Raw genomic sequence first — 17,381 nt, 5'->3', positions numbered from 1 at the left:
ACTTCTTCTGCACCCACTCCAAAGTCTCCACATCCTTCCTGTCATGTGGCAACCAGACTAGTTTTTAATTCCAAAGTTTATTGAGTTCAAGCGAGTTTTGAGAAGATTTGTAGCTCAGGTTGAGGTGCTGGATGTAAGTTCGCTCGCTGAGTTGGAAGGGTCGTTTTTGTTGAGTTCAGATTTCACTGTTTGCTAGTCTTTGGATTTGCGTAAAGAGCATTAGGTAGGGTGGTGAAATTACTGCTTCAGTGACATTACCCGAAACAAGCCACCACCTTCGAAAACCACAACATTCTTCCTGTTTAAAGTGCTTTCTTATGCAATTGCTTTAAACTTACCGCCCTTCAGGCAATGCATTTCAGAGCTTGCTTTTCGAGGATCGAAACAAGCATTTTCTGAAGAATGATCACTGCCTTTGAAGTTAAAATGACTTTCCTTCCCAATTTCAAGAATTGATTTTTTTTTGTTTGAAATTCCCATTCTGGGGAATGAATTGCCCCTGAAGCCAGCAGGACCTGGTCCGATGAGCATTTGAGGATTGAAAACTGACTTGCCTGAAGTGTTGAGTAGACTGGAAAACGTGGATCAGTCACTGGAAAACGTGGATCAGTCACCGGGTGTTCCCAGGCACCAGAGCTGCCCTCTCAAGATGGTGAGATGGCCAATAACTGTGGTCGCAGTCTGCTTATTGATCACGCAAGGTGAGGACCATTTCCTCCTGTTATTTCTCCCCTTTGATGGGAAGAGACAAGACAGTAAGAGATTGTCAGAGAATGTCAGGTTTGGATGCAGGATTGAGAAATGCCATTTACCATGTGGATTTTTAACCAGCTGTATCTGCTTTATTGAAATGATGATGCGATTTACTTTTCCTCAGCTCTCTAGATCCTTGTTTAGACCACAATTGGAATATTGTGTTCAGTTCTGGTCACCTCATGATCGAAAAGATTTGGAAGCATTCGAGAGGAGATTTCCCAGGCTGCTGCCTGTACTGGAGGGCTTGTGTTATGAAGAAAAAGTGAGGGAGCTAGGGCTTTTCTCATTGGAGTGAAGAAGGATGAAAGGTGACGCGATAGAGGTGGACACGATGTTGAAAGGGAATATTCAGAGATTTTTTTCCTCAGGCAGAAATCACTATCACGAGGGGACATAATTTTAACGTGATTGGAGGAAGGTTTGGAGGAGATGTCAGAGGTAGATTCTTTACGCAGAGTGTTGGGTGTGTGGAATGCACTGCCCAGCAGTGGTAGTCGAGTCAGAGACATTAGGGACATTTAAGCGACTCTTAGATAGACACATAGATGGTAAAATGGAGGGTATGTAGGCCAGTTAGATCTTAGTGTAGGATAAAGGGTCGGCACAATATCAAGGACTGAAGGGCCTGTACTGTGCTGGACTGTCCTATGTTCTATGTTCTTATCGCCAAGACTTACCAAGCCAGGTAGGAAAGAGGCAGATAGACGTGAGAGTTCAAGGCGATGTGTTTTTCCCAGTGGAACCATCAGCTCTGATGAGCACTGGGAGCTGGAACTTCAGGGAGAAAAGCATCCTGATGTGGATCAGGTTCACCGTGGCACCAGGTATCGATTACAGGGAGCGTGTGGAGTTAGTCCTCCTTCAGGGATCCTTCCTGCTGAAGTGGGCCACGCAGCACAACAGCGGGGAAGTACACAGTTCACAGTTTATGTGCTTCCACAAGGGAGCAGTCAGACAGCAGCCACCATCGCTCTGCACGTCTTTGGTAAAAAGCTTCTCCTCTACCACCCTTCGGAGTCGTAATGGGAATTGGTGAAGGGGTAAGATCCAAGAGAATTAAAAAAAAAAGCCTTGAAGCGAGGCGGTAACCCATTTCACAGAGCACACGATTTCCCCATGCTAGCCCCATCAAAAAAGAAATTACCAATGTTGTACCTTCGTTTAACAAGGGAGTGTGACAATGCTGCTCCTTTTACAAGTTACTTTGCCCTTGTTTTTTTTTTACAAGTGGGGTTGTAAAAGGCAGAGGTTCTGATTTGTCTGGGGTAACGGACCTAACAGATACTGCCTAAGGCAACAATCAGGGAAGAGGCTTTTAGATGTTTTTTTTAAACAGTTGTACAATAAAAGGGGAGTGGCCAGTTCTCCCAGTCCAGGGATTTTTTTTCCTAGTTTAGTTTAGTTTTAGCAGTTAGAAACTGCTGGGAACAGGGAAGCAGCTACAGTGAAAAGAGGTCCCATGCTTCAAAAATGATTCCTGGAAAATCATCTGTCTCTGACTCTCTCTCTCTCTCTGACATTCTCTTGTAAGAACTTGGGTTTGAATTCAACTTTTTTCCAAGGGGTTGTGTTTATGGGGATGTTGCAGGAAACTGGAGTGGCATCATTAAGTTGCGAGTGAGTCAGTTCGGTTTTCAAATGACTGTTTTCTAAATTCTGTTTGTTAGATTAGATTAGACTCCCTATAGTGTGGAAACAGGCCCTTCAGCCCAACACGTCCACACAGTGGTGGGGGCTGGTACAATTGCAACACTTAAGAGGCATTTGGATGGGTATATGAATAGGAATGGTTTGGAGGGATATGGGCCGGGTGCTGGCAGGTGGGACTAGATTGGATTGGGATATCTGGTCAGCATGGACGGGTTGGACCGAAGGGCCTGTTTCTGTGCTGTACATCTCTATGACTATGACCCTCCGAAGAGCAACCCACCCAGACCCATCTCCCTCTGATTAATGCACCTAACACTATGGCCAATTCACCCGACCTACGCATCTTTGGACTGTGGGAGGAAACCGGAGCACCCAGAGGAAACCCACGCAGACACGGGGAGAATGTGCAAACACCACACAGACAGTCACCCCAGGCTGGAATTGAACCCGGGTCTCTGGCGCGGTGAGGCAGTAGTGCTAACCCACTGTGCCATCCCAAAACAAAACAATCTTTTGTTTGAGTTCCATTCGCTGGTGTGTAAATACACTCTGTTTTACTGGAAGCCATGTGGTTTGACCAGCTGCATCATTCCTGGGATATTCACCTTACATCTGCCAGAACAGCTAAGGCAACACAGTGACTCAGTGGTTAACCCTACTGCCTCACAGCACCAGGGACCTGGGTTCGATTCCAGCCTCGGGGCAACTGTCTGTGTGGAGTTTGCACATTCCCCCTGTGTCTGTGTGGGTTTCCTCTGGATGCTCTGGTTTCGTCCCACAATCCAAAGATGTGCAGGTTAGGGTGGATTGGCCATGCTAAGTTGTCCCAAAGTGTCCAGGGATGTGCAGGTTAGGGCGGATTGGCCATGCTAAGTTGTCCCATAGTGCCCAGGGATGTGTAGGTTAGGGTGGATTGGCCATGCTAATTTGTCCCATAGTGCCCAGGGATGTGTAGGTTAGGGTGAATTGGCCGTGCTAAATTGTCCCATAGTGCCCAGGGATGTGTAGGTTAGGGTGAATTGGCCATGCTAAATTGTCCCATAGCCATCGGGGATATGTTGTCTAGGTCCAGTAGTCAGGGGTAAATGTAGGGGAATGCGTCTGGGTTACTCTTTGGAGGGTCTTCGTAGACCTGTTGGGCCAAAGGGTCTGTTTCCACACTGTAGGGAATATAATTTTAAGAAACTATGAAAATTTGGGTCTGGGCTATCTTCTTAATGTTTTGAGGGGGTCAGGTCCCTAACAAGACTGACCAGATAATTGCAAGCCAGTCAGTCTAACTTCCATCCAAAGCAAAATAGTGCGGATGCTGGATATAAAAACAGACAGTGCAGGAGAATCTCAGTAGATTTGGTAGCATCTGTGGTGAGAGTGATTGAGCTCATGTTTTGAATCCAATATGACTTTTCTGCCGGAACTGCTCCCTCGTTGCTCCAAATAGGAATCAACTGTACATACAGACACTTTCCTCCCCACAATCAACCATTGTGGGTAAACACCCCTGCAACAAATCGAACTTGAAGGCAAAGACACTGTCATTGCCCTTTCTCTGTCACTTATCGAGATTTCTATTCAATCTTGTCACCTTTGGAGCAGGTGGGACTTGAACCTGGAGCCTTTGGACTCAGACATAGTGATATTACCAGTGTGCCACAAGGACCCACACAGCAACTGTCTGTCCAGCCCATAGTGAAGGCTGATATTTTTCTTGATTCACACTTTTAATGAATAGGAAAATGAGAGATACGGGCCAAACACACAGATGAATGGGACGTGTTCACTTTAGGATACCTAGTTGGCATGGATAACTTGGACCATCGAGTCCATTTTCACACTGTGTGACTCCAATCCTCCATCAGTTTCAAGTCGGTCTTGAATCCAGGCCTTCTGGTTCAGAGGTAGGGCCACTGCCATTGTGTCACAAAAACCATGATTACTGATATACTGATTCCACCCTTTCCTATCAGCAGCACCCCACCCTCTCCAGCTTTGTTCTCTCGTTTGTCCTTCCGAGATGCTGAATATCCTTTCATATTCAGTTCCTAACATTCATCATGTTACAGCACTGTGCTTGTCCTGACAATTATTTCATCTTTTTGCTTCCTGTCGCATCTTCCATTCTCATATCTTATTGCGAGAGAATGATTTTAACTTGGCCGTTCTGACACAATTCTGCAAATTGGCCCCGGTTGAGTCCAGGATTTATTTCTGCTGCTTTCCACTTTGATTTGCATCTTTGCCATAACCAGCTTTGCTTTTGTATTCTGTCCGATTTTCCTTTCAGATTCCCCGCTCCCTGACAATCTCCAGGTCGAGTGAGCAGTACTCAATGCAATGCGTGTTAGTTCATGATTTGAAAAATGTTTATCAAGTAAAATAATTAACTGAATAATTACTGCAAAACTAGGGCTCACAGTTTAAGGAGAAAGTGAGGGCTGCAGATGCTGGAGATCAGAGCTGAAAATGTGTTGCTGGAAAAGCGCAGCAGGTCAGGCAGCATCCAAGGAGCAGGAGAATCGACGTATCGGGCATAAGCCCTTCTTCAGGAATGAGGAAAGGGCTACCTCTCCCTACCTTTTATCTTAGCCTGCTGGACACACTTTCCTCATTCCTGAAGAAGGGCTTATGCCCGAAACGTCGATTCTCCTGTTCCTTGGATGCTGCCTGACCTGCTGCGCTTTTCCAGCAACACATTTTCAGCTCACAGTTTAAGGATCTGGGGTAGACCGTATTGGACTGAGATAAGGAGAAGTTGCTTCACCCATCGTGTGGGTGAGCCTGTGGAATTCTCTGCCACAGATAGTGCTTGAGGCCAAGACAGTGAATGTTTTCAAGATGAATTTCGGTATAGCTATGGAGTCTAGAGTCGTACAGTACGGAAACAGGTCCTTCGGTCCAACCTGTCCATGCCAACCACAGTCCCAAGCTGAACTAGTCCCACCTGCCAGCACTTGATCGATATCCCTCCAAACATTTCTTATTCATTAATTCATCCAAATGTCTCTCAAATGTATAACTGTATCTGCATCCACTACTGTGTGTAAACAAAATTACCCATCGTGTCTTTTTAAAATCTTTTTTCTTTCATTTTAAAAATATGCTGCTCATCTTGAAAGCCCTCACCCCAGGGAAACAACTCCTCCCATTCACCTTATCTATATCCCTCATTATACAGTCCCTACAGTTTGGAAACAGGCTATTCGGGCCTCAACACGTTCACACTGACCTTATGAAGAAAATCCCAGCCAGACCCAGTCCCCTACCCTATGACTCCAAATTAACCCCTGACCAATGCACTTAACCTACACATCCCTGAACACTATGGGTAATTTAGCATGGCCAATTCACCTAACCTGCACACGTTTAGATTGTGGGCGGAAACTCAGGTAGGCATGGGGCAAATGTGTAAGCGCCACACAGACAGCTGCCCGAGTTAGGAATTGAACCAGGTCTCTGGTGCTGTGAGGTAGCAGTGCTAACCACTGAGCCACCGTGCCACCTTATAAAGGTCACTTTTATAAACCTTTACAAGGTCATCTCTCAGCCTCTTATGCTCCAGCGAAAAAATCCTTCAGATTAAGAGGCTCAAGTGGAGAAAGCGGAATTAGGGGATTGAGTTGGATGATCAGTCATGATCATATTGAATTGCAGAGCATGTTTGAAGGATCTAATATGGGCAGCATAGTGGCTCATTGGTTAGCACTGCTGCCTTGCAGTACCAGGGACCTGAGTTCAATTCCAGCCTTGGGCAACTGCATGGAGTTTGCATATTCGCCCCGTGTCTGTGTGGGTTTCCTCCCACAGTCCAAAGATGTGCAGGTTAGGTGAATTAGCCATGCTAAATTCCCCATAGTGTTCAGGGCTGTGTAGATTAGGTGCATTAGTCATAGAGTCATAGAGATGTACAGCATGGAAACAGACCCTTCGGTCCAACCCGTCCATGTCGACCTGATATCCCAACCCCATCTAATTCCACCTGCCTGCACCCGGCCCGTATCCCTCCAAACCCTTCCTATTCATATACCCTTCCAAATGCCTCTTAAATGTTGCAATTGTATCAGCCTCCACCATTTCCTCTGGCAGCTCATTCCATACACGTACCACCCTCTGCATGAAAAAGTTGCCCCTTAGGTCTCTTTTATATCTTTCCCCTCTCACCCTAAACCTATGCCCTCTAGTTCTGGACTCCCCGACCCCAGGGAAAAGACTTTGTCTATTTATCCTATCCATACCCCTCATAATTTTGTAAACCTCTATAAGGTCACCCTTCAGCCTCCGACGCTCCAGGGAAAACAGCCCCAGCCTGTTAAGCCTCTCCCTATAGCTCAAATCCTTCAACCCTGGCAACATCCTTGTAAATCTGGAGTAGGAGGAGTGGGTTACTCTTCTGAGGCTGGGTATAGACTTATTGGGCCAAATGACCTGTTTCCACACTGTAGGGATGCTATGAATAGCCTACTCAAGCTCCAATTCTCGCCTCCTTCTCCTATTTTCTATGTTGAGCTGCTCTGTGTCCCCCGATACCAATTGCTACCATCTACCAGTTGGTGGTCATGTGGTGTCAACATTCCCTTTGCTTGATGGGGTCTAAAGGTCGAATTCATTTCTGGTACTAAAAGAGAAGACAATGTATTTATTGTATGAGAATGATTCAAATCCAAGTTACAGCCTGAAGTATGGTTAAGTCTGTATGGACCCGCTTATCGGTTTTCAACCCACCAGTTGCTCTCTCTTTTCTCTATACCCAAGTCCTTACCTCCAGCATCAGATACAGCAGAGATCAATGCAGCCTTCAGCATTAACCCATTACCTTCCACAGCATTCTGGGCAACAGAAAGGGCTGTCAGTGACTGAAGGACTGGCAAGGCACTGTCCTGGGAGTGAGAAAGCTATCTACCTGCGGTAGCTGTTCACTTATTAATATCAGCAAGTGAGGAAACGTTATTGCGTTTCGATGTCTGAAGGGACAGGATACCAAGTGACAATGAACGAACATCATTATTTCTGATTATCTTTATTCATGGGATGTGGATGCTTTGGAGAGGGTACCAAAAAAGGTCAGGGTACTTCTTACCAAAAGGATGTGGACGCTTTGGAGAGGGTGCAGAGAAGGTTTACGGGGATGTTGCCCGGTATGGAAGGTGCTAGCTATGAAGAGAGGTTGAATAGGTTGGGTTTGTTTTCATTAGACAAAAAGAGATTGAGAGGGGACCTGATTGGGGTTTACAATATCATGAAGGGTATAGACAGGGTGGATAGAGATAAGCTTTTTCCCCAGGGTAAGGGATTCAATAACGAGAGGTCACGCATCCAAGGTGAGAGGTGAAAAGTTTAAGGGGGATACACGCGGTAAGTACTTTACACACAGAGGGTGGTAGGTGTCTGGAACGTGTTGCCAGCAGAGCTGGTAGAGGCAGGTACGGTAGATTCATTTAAGATGCATCTGGACAGATACATGAGTAAGTGGGGAGCAGAGGGATACAGATGCTAATGAATTGGGCGACAGGTTTAGACAGTGGATTTGGATCGGCTCAGGCTTGGAGGGCCGAAGGGCCTGTTTCTGGGCTGTAAATTTTCTTTGTTCTTTGTGCTTTGGGTGTTGCTGGCTAGGCCAACTTTTATAGCCCATTCCTAACTGACCAGAAGGATAACCTGCATTGTCATTGGTCTGGAGTCATGTGCAGGCCAGACCAGGTGAGGACAGCAATTTTCTTCCCCAAAGGCTGTCCATTAACTAGATGGGGATTTCCCCCAACAACTTACAACTTTTGACAACTGACAATTACAATCCTAACTCCAGATCTTTAAAAAAAAATTCCTAGGTGAGATTCAAACTTGAGCTCCCAGAACATTACTCAGATCTGTCGATTAGTGGTCATTGCCTTCCCAATGAAATGATGGCAGTATCATCATGTTACAAACATATATGTTGTGTAACGTTGCTCTGTTTCTCTTGACTTCCTCTAATAAGCTTCTTTTCCCTCAGCTTTCTCATACTGGCACAACATAAAACAAGCAGATTGATGTGTTGGCCAGAGGTAATGCATTTTTCCCAATGGTGCTCTCATCCACAGTGATCAGTGGGAACTGGAACTTTGTGGGGAAAAGTACCCTGGCATTGCTGTGGCAAGTAATGATTACGCTGAACGCACTGAGTTATTCCTCCCGAATTGATCCCTCCTGCTAAAGTCGGTGACACTTTGGGTTCGTGGGAAATACACAATTTGCAGGTTTGAGTGCTCCAAGAACAGCCACCATCACTTTGCAAGTCTTTGGTAAGCAGTGTCCCTTTCCGTTTTAATCTTGCGCTTTGTGGCTTACCCAATGCTTGCCACCATGCCTTAATCAGCCCCGAGAAGGAGGTGGTAAACTCTGATGCCATCCACGTGGTGCCAATCCACCCACAGAGCTGTGAGGAAAGGGGGTATGAGGGTTTTGTCCAAAAGGGGATGGTCACTGTAGCTCCAGGTCAGGGTGGCACTCATAGGGCAATATGGTAGTAATGGAGATGCCATGTGCTGCTGTGCCCAGATAGTCAGTTGGGTCATAAAGTCATAGAGTCATACAGTGTGGAAATAGACTCTTTCCTTTGCTCCAACCCATCCATGCTGACCATGTTTCCCAGACTAAACAAATGCCATTCACTTGCATTTGGCCCATATCTCTCTCAACCTTTCCTATTCATGTTCTTATCCAAATGTCTTTTTACGTGTTGCAACTGTACCTGCATCTACCAATTCCTTTGACGGTTCATTCTACACTTGCCACACTGTGTGAAAAAGTCGTCCCTCAGGTCCCTCTCAGCTTTAAATCATGCCCACTGGTTTTGAACTCCCCCAGCCTAGGGGAAAGACTTTGGCTATTCACCTGACCTGTGCCCCTCATGACTTTATAAGCCTCTACAAGGGCACCCCTCAACTGTGGGCGGCACGGTGGCACAGTGGTTAGCACTGCTGCCTCGCAGCGCCAGAGACCCGGGTTCAATTCCCGACTCAGGCGACTGACTGTGTGGAGTTTGCACATTCTCCCCCGTGTCTGCGTGGGTTTCCTCCGGGTGCTCCGGTTTCCTCCCACACTCCAAAGATGTGCAGGGTCAGGTGAATTGGCCACGCTGAATTGCCCGTAGTGTTAGGTTAAAAGGGGTAAATGTAGGGGTGTGGGTGGGTTGCGCTTCGGCGGGTCAGTGTGGACTTGTTGGGCCGAAGGGCCTGTTTCCACACTGTAAGTAATCTAATCTAATCAACCTCTTACACTCCAGTGAAAAAGGTCCCAGCTAATCCGGCCTCTCCTGATAACTCAAACCATCCGATCCTGGTGACATCCTTGTGAAACGTTTTTAGTGTTGCAAATGCCTCCATAGGTCAAAGGCTGGAGAATGAGATGAGTGCAATTGGGTTGTTTTTGACTGGTGCACTCGTGATGGCCTGAATGGCCTCCTTCTCTACTGCAAATACTCAGGAGGCAAATGAGGGTTATTTCCGTGACTTGAGCCAGATGAGAGCTTTGGGGAGGCAAGAAACGCGATAGGATTCCCAGCCCGTGATCGACACCTCTTATTGCCAGAGGAAGGATATGATTGGGCCAGTTACATTATCATTGAATTGTAGAATTGTACAGTACAGTCGGTTCTGCTATAATGCGGCAGTTCCATTCTCGTGTTATATGGAAATCGCAACACCAGTTAAACTAATAGAGCCGGGATCTCATTCTAAACAATGCAGGCTTTAAAACTTCCCTCTATAGAAACAGTGTCCCAATTTGTCAATCTTGTTATAGTGAATTCGTATTAATGAAACATGCTTTACAGCAGAACGACCTGTACAGATGAGGTCCTTCAGCCCATCAAATATACTACTACCTACATTCGGCCCACTTTCCATCACTTGGTCCATAACCTTGAATATTCTGACACTGTCTTGCTCAACCAAGTCCTTTTTAATGGTTGTGAGGGTTCCTTCCTCAACTACCCTCCCAAGCAGTGCTTTCCAGATCCCCCAATCACCTTCTGGGTAAAAAAGGTTTCCCTCAAATACCTTCTATACCTCCTGCCTTTCACTTCACAATGATCAGACTTTTTGCACAGACCTCATTAATGTTAATATTGATCTCCCTCTGCTCCTTCTCAGCAGCTCTAAGGCTGTCTCCTGCACTTTGTTCTCTTACCCTGATGCACTTGTACAGTATGATCTGTCTGTAAAGCAAATTGGACACCATTTCTCGCTGTACCTTGGTACGTGCGACAATAATAAATCAAATCAAATCAAATTATGCCCCCTTTGACGAAGAGGGACAGCTGCCTTCTATCCACCCTGCCCATCCCCCTTGTAATCTTCTATCCAGACCAGTCTCAGACTTCTCAGCTCCAAGGAAAACAACCCAATCTTATCCAGCCTCTCTTCCTTGGTGAAATAGTCCACCCCAGGCAACACCCTGGAGCACCTCCCCTGCACCCCCCTCCACTGCAATCATATCCTTCCAATGATGTGGGGACCACAACTGCACACAGCTGTAACCTAACCAAAGGGCTGTGTTGCTCCAACATGACCTCCCTGTGCAAATAATCTGTGCCATGACTGACAAAAGCAACCCTTCCTAAACACCTTCTTAAGTTGTGCTGCCACCTACTGGGATCTGTGGACAAGGGCCCCCAAGATTCCTGTGTTCCTTTGAGTTTCTCAATGTCCTGCCATTCATTGAGCACTCCCTTGTCTTAATCATGGAGCCATAGAGATGTAAACAGACCCTTCGGCCCAAATCACCCATGCTGATCAGATATCCTAAATTAATCTAGTCCCATTTGTCAGCATTTGGTGGATATCCCTCGAAGGAAAAGGTGAGGACTGCAGATACTGGAGGTCAGAGTCGAGATTAGAGCTGGAAAAAGCACGGCAGGTCAGGCAGAATCTGAGGAGCAGGAAAATCAATGTTACAGGCAAAAGCCCTTCATCACGAATGAACAGGATATCCCTCTAAACCATTCCTATTCATATTCCCAACCCGGTGCCTTTTAAATGCTGTAATTGTACCAGCTTCCACCACTTCCTCTGGTAGCTCATTCCATACACACACCACTCTCTGTGAAAAAAGTTGCCCCTTAGGTCTCTTTTAAGTCTTTCTTGCTCCTTCTTTCCAAGTGGATCACCTCAGAATGATTTGCATTGTCTTAAATCCGTTCTGAAAATGATGTCAAAAGCCCAACTGCTCATATTCAAAGCTTCCAAAGGTTACAAGGGTTACAAAGGTTAAAGGTTACAGTCCTGAGCAGTTCCATGATTTCTACCACACTAAACTGTGTAAGACATTAATCCATGTGGCCTAAAGAGCCTGGCCTTCTGTGCTTTTTCCAGCGCCACACTTTTCAATGTCCTTCTACTACAGTTACATCAGTACCATCTCCCACCTTTTCCTCTGTTACACCAATGACTGCCTTGGCACCACCTCGTGCTCTCATGAGGAGGTTGAACAGCTCATCAACTTTGCCAACACCTTCCAGCCTGACCTCAAGTTCACATGGGTCATCTCGGGCACCTCCCTCCCCTTCCCGGACCTCTCCATCTCCATCTCTGGTAACCGGTCATCAACACAGTCGTCTATTTCAAACCCACCGACTCCCACAGCGACCTTCTCTGCACTTCCTCCCGCACTCCTGCTCCTCTAAAAATGCGATCCGTTATTCCCAATTCCTCCGCCTCCGCCGCACCGGCTCCCAGGAAGAACAATTCCACTCCAGGACATCCCAGATGGCCTGCTATTTCAAGAACATTAATTTCCCCTTCCATGTAGTCAACAATGCCCTCCATCGCATCTCCTCCAACTTCCCGCGCCTCTGCCCTTGAACCCCACCCCTCCAACTGCAACTAGGATAGAATCCCCTGGTCCTCCCCTTCCACCAATCTCTGGATTTAACGCATTATTCTCTGCCATTTCCACAACCTACAGTCAAACCCTACCAACAAAAATACATTTCCCTCCCCACCCCTATCAGCATTCCGCAGAGACTATTCCCTCTGTGACTCCCTTGTCCACGCCCTCCTACCAACCCACCTTCCACACCGGCAACTTCCCTTGCCACCTCACGAGGTACAAAACCTGCACCCACACCTCCCTCGTCACCTCCATCCAGGGCCCTAAGGGATCCTTCCATCCCCGGCAGAGATTTTCCTGCACATCCATCCACCTCATCCACTGTGTCTGTTGCTCTTGATGGGGAGACAGGACGCCAACATGTGGAATTTTTCAGGGACCATCTCTGTGACACATGCACCCTGCAATCCCACCGCCCTGTGGCTGGCCACTTCAACTCTCCCCTCCCGCTCTGCCAAGTCCTGGGCCTCCTCCATTGCTAAATCCTAGCCGCCTGATGTCTGGAGGAAGAACACCTCATCTTCCGCCTCAGGACTCTCCAATCCCAGGGCATCAGCATCAACTTCACCAGTTTCGAAATCGCGCCTCCCTCCACCTCATCCCGGATCCAAGCCCCCAACTGCTGTCTTGACCTGTCCATCTTCCATCCCAACTATCTGCTCCATCCTCCCCACCGATCTATCACAATCACCTCCCACCTACATCCACCTATCACCATCCCACCCACCTCCCCCCTTTCACCCTCCTATTTATCTCTCGGCCCCCTTACCCCTCCACATTCCGATGAAGGACTTCTGCCCGAAACGTCAAATCTCCTGCTCCTCTGATGTTGCCTGACCTGCTGTGCTTTTTCCAGCACCACACATTTCGACTAAGGAAGAACATATAACTGCAAATAAGAATCTCTTGATCCGCATTTTTAACTGTACAGGCATGGGATTCAGAAATGACATCAATATCAAGGGAGTGATGTACATCAGATTTTCACTTCATGCAACAATTGGTCAGTGGCCTGGCAGGTTCTGACACAAGAGATGAGCATCCAGGCAGTTTGGGTGCAAACGTGAACAGTAATTTGTCCAAATAGCATTGCAACTGTGGGAACCAGCTATGAAAGTGGTTGCAACGAATCCTGAAGCTTTCTCAGTATTAGAATGGATGAACTGTCACATGGTTTGGCTTGGATTCTAATAATTGTCTACTTATTAATGACTGTTAGTAAGTTTCACTTTCTCAAATTGTTTGTTGTTGCAGCTGGCGAAAGAAGGTACCATGGGATTCTGAAGGACAACAAAAGGACTGTCACTTTATATTGTCTCATATTTCACTGTCTTCTTTAATGATATCTTGTTTCCTTGGCAGAGCTGTATGTCTCTCCACTTGAGCTACGAGACAGTCTGATACCTGTGACTGTCAGGGCCAACACTTCTCTTTCAGCGGAGCTGATGCCTATGGTAGGCAGCGGAGATGGGGATTTGGGTAAGTACAATACCCTTGTGTGGGCTGATTCGACTGCAGCTCTCCAAGGTCTGATTATGGAGACCGAGCTAAGTTGCCCTGTGACGTCTTCCTTATGGGCGGCACGGTGGCACAGTGGTTAGCACTGCTGCCTCACAGCGCCAGAAACCCGGGTTCAATTCCAGCCTCTGGCGACTGTCTGTGTGGAGTTTGCACGTTCTCCCCGTGTCTGTGTGGGTTTGCTCCGGTTTCCTCCCACATCACAAAGATGTGCAGGTTAGGGTGAATGGGCCAGGCTAAATTGCCTGTAGTGTTAGGTGAAGGGGTAAATGTAGGGGAATGAGTCTGGGTGGGTTGCTCTTCGGTGTGGATATGTTGGTCTGAAGGGCCGGTTTCCACACTGTAAGTAAGTAATCTAATCTAACAGATCCCTGTTGTGGAAGTCTCTGATATTTTGGGGTAACAGAGAACAAATTATTCATGAGGGTCCAAATACAGGTGCCAGGCCAGCAACAGTGACCATCAGGCTGTAGCTGTTGGATGACAGAGGCCTTGCTGAGTACACATGTGATGGTACTACAATACATGGTGAAGTCAGTCAGAAACAGTGTACATGTGTGATTGTACCATGATGCATGGTGAAGTCAGTCAGAAACAGTGTACATGTGTGTGATGGGACAACAATGCATGGTGATGTCAGTCAGAAACAGTGTAGATGTGTGTGATTGTACCATGATGCATGGTGAAGTCAGTCAGAAACAGTGTAGATGTGTGATTGTACCATGATGCATGGTGAAGTCAGTCAGAAACAGTGTAGATGTGTGATTGTATCATGATGCATGGTGAAGTCAGTCAGAAACAGTGTACATGTGTGTGATGGTACTACAATGCATGGTGAAGTCAGTCAGAAACAGTGTGCATGTGTGTGATGGTACTACAATGCATGGTGAAGTCAGTCAGAAACAGTGTGCATGTGTGTGATGGTACTACAATGCATGGTGAAGTCAGTCAGAAACAGTGTGCATGTGTGTGATGGTACTACAATGCACGGTGAAGTCAATGAGAAACAGTGTAGATGAGTGATTGTACCATGATGCACAGTGCAGTCATCATAAACAGTGTGCATGTGTGTGATGACACTACAATACATGGTGACATCAGTCAGAAACAGTGTGCATGTGTGTGATGACACTACAATGCATGGTGACGTCAGTAGGAAACATTGTAGACATATGTGATATGGATGGAGCAAAAGGAATGAAGAGTACTGGGCTAATGGTAAGATTCCTGGTAGCGTAGATGAGCAGAGAGAGATATTGGCATCCACGTGTATGGATCCCTGAAAGTTGCCACCCAGGTTGATTGGGTTTGTTACGAATGGTGTGTGAGCTTTTATTGGTAGAGGGATTGAGTTGCGGAGCTATGAGGTCATACTGCAGCTGTACAAAGCTCTCGCGCGGCCACACTTGGGGTTTTACATATCGTTCTTGTCACCACATTCTAGAAAGGATGTGGAAGCTTCAGAAAGGGTTCAGAGGAGATATACTAGGATGTTGCCTGGTATGGAGGGAAGGTCTCATGAGGAAAGGCTGAGGGGCTTGAGGCTATTTTCGTTAGAGAGAAGAAGGTTGGGAGGTGTCTTAGTAGAGACATATAAGATCATCTGGGGATTAGATAGGGTAGACAGGGAGAGCCTTTTTCCTCGGATGGTGATGGCTAGCATAAGGGGACATGGCTTTAACTTGAGGGGTGATAGATATAGGACAGATGTCAGAGGTAGTTTCTTCACTCAGAGAGTAGTAGGGGCATGGAAGGCCCTGCCTGCAACAGGAGTAGACTCACCAACGTTAAGGGCATTTAAATTGTTATTGAATAAACATATGGATGAAAATGGAACAGTGTAGGTTAGATGGGCTTCAGATGGGTTCAGACGGCTGGAGGACGAACGCCTCATCTTCCGCCTAGGAGCCCTCCAACCACAAGGGATGAACTCGGATTTCACCAGTTTCCTCATTTCCCCTCCCCCCAGCCTGTCTCAGTCAAATCCATCGAATTCAGCACTGCCTTTCTAACCTGCAATCTTCTTCCTGACCTCTCCGCCCCCATCCCAGTCTGACCTATCACCCTCACCTTGACCTCTTTCCACCTATCGCATTTCCGACGCCCCTCCCCCAAGTCCCTCCTCCCTACCTTTTATCTTAGCCTGCTGGACAAACTTTCCTCATTCCTGAAGAAGGGATTATGCCCGAAACGTCGATTCTCCTGTTCCTTGGATGCTGCCTGACCTGCTGCGCTTTTCCAGCAACACATTTTCAGCTCTGATCTCCAGCATCTGCAGACCTCACTTTCTCCTTCAGATGGGTTCCATAGATCGGCGCAACATCGAGGGCCGAAGGGCCTGTACTGCGCTGGAATGTTCTATATTCTGTAATAGTACTACAATGGTGAAGTCAGTCAGAAACGTGTCACACATGTGCAATGTTACCTCAATGCATTGTCCTATCAATCAGAAACATTGTATATATACACAGGCTGGTGCTGGCTGTGGGAATTTCTTTCCCACATATTCTGATCACATCGACGATCACTTGACACTCTGCAGATGATGCCCTCTCGCTTCATGAGTTGAGGGCTGTTTGCTGTGTTCAGAACTGCATTCAGCCACTACCTGTCACCTCCTGGCCCTCTATGGTTGCGATCAAGCCAGGAGATTGATGCTGGTTCAATGAAGATTATTACCTGGGTATTCCAGGAGCAACACCAGATGGAATTATAGAGTCGTACAGCACATTTGGCCTAACTCGTCCGGGCCAACCAGGTTTCCTAAACTGAACTCGTGTCACTTTTCTGCTCCTCTCCTAACCGTGTACCTGTCCAAATGTTGTTTAAATGTTGTAAGTGTACCCACCTCTACCACTTCCTCTGTCAGCTCGATGCATACTCCCACACCCTTTGTGTGAAAAGATTGCCCCTCAAGTCCCTTTTAAATCTTTCCCCTCTCACCTTAAACCAATGCCTCCTAGCTTTGGACTTTCCCACACTGGCGAAAGGATCTTGTCTATTCACCAAATCCATGCCCCTCATGATTTTATAAAGGTCACCCCTCAACCTCCGACGCTCCAGGGACAAAAGCCCCAGCCTATCCAGCCTCTCCTTATACTCGAACCCTTTAGTCTCGGTAACATCCTTGTAAATGGTTTGCACCCTTTCCAGCTTAATAACGCCTTTCCTGTAGCAGGGTGACCAGAACTCTATGCAGGACTCCAAATGTGGCCTTACCAAAGTCTTGTACAGCCGTAGCATGACGTCCCAACTCCTGTGTTCAATCTTCTCATGGAGAAATGCAAGCGTACCAAATGTCTTCTTCACCACTTTCAAGGAACAAGGTACTTGCCCCTCCCCAGGTCTCTGTTTGACAGCACTCCCCATTAACTGTGTAAGTCCTGCCCTGGCTTCTCTGACCAAAATGCAACACTTCACATTCATCTGAATTCAACTCCACCCTGCTATTCCTCATACCTATTAATCAAGATCTTGTTGTAATCTTAAATAATTTTCTTCACTGCTTAACAATCCACCAGTTTTAGTGTGAGGTACAAACTCATGAACCACGTCTCCAATATTCTCATCCAAATAGTTTCTTTAAATAATGA

At 46.8% G+C, this 17,381-nt stretch overlaps 1 protein-coding gene across 3 annotated transcripts in view; it reads left to right on the top strand.

Annotated features, from left to right (window-relative positions):
* Positions 1-238: 238 nt before the first annotated feature.
* The window catches only part of LOC122544164 (cell adhesion molecule CEACAM6-like), a 68,349-nt gene continuing 51,206 nt past the window's right edge, over positions 239-17,381 (top strand). For all 3 annotated transcript variants that reach the window (XR_015753701.1, XM_087980994.1, XM_087980995.1), the window contains exons 1-2: positions 239-701; positions 13,633-13,749. Coding sequence is in view for 2 of the 3 variants with exons in the window: in XM_087980994.1 (XP_087837120.1) it covers positions 650-701; positions 13,633-13,749 (169 nt within the window). In the remaining variant the exon portion in view is untranslated. The remainder of the gene's footprint in view (positions 702-13,632; positions 13,750-17,381) is intronic.

The sequence above is a fragment of the Chiloscyllium plagiosum genome, unplaced genomic scaffold (genome assembly GCF_037043375.1).
Source record: "Chiloscyllium plagiosum isolate Xiang-an unplaced genomic scaffold, Cpla_swu_hap1 HiC_scaffold_38, whole genome shotgun sequence".
NCBI lineage: Eukaryota > Metazoa > Chordata > Chondrichthyes > Orectolobiformes > Hemiscylliidae > Chiloscyllium > Chiloscyllium plagiosum.
Note: the sequence above shows the minus strand (reverse complement) of the source record. Positions and strands in the feature narration are given on the sequence as shown.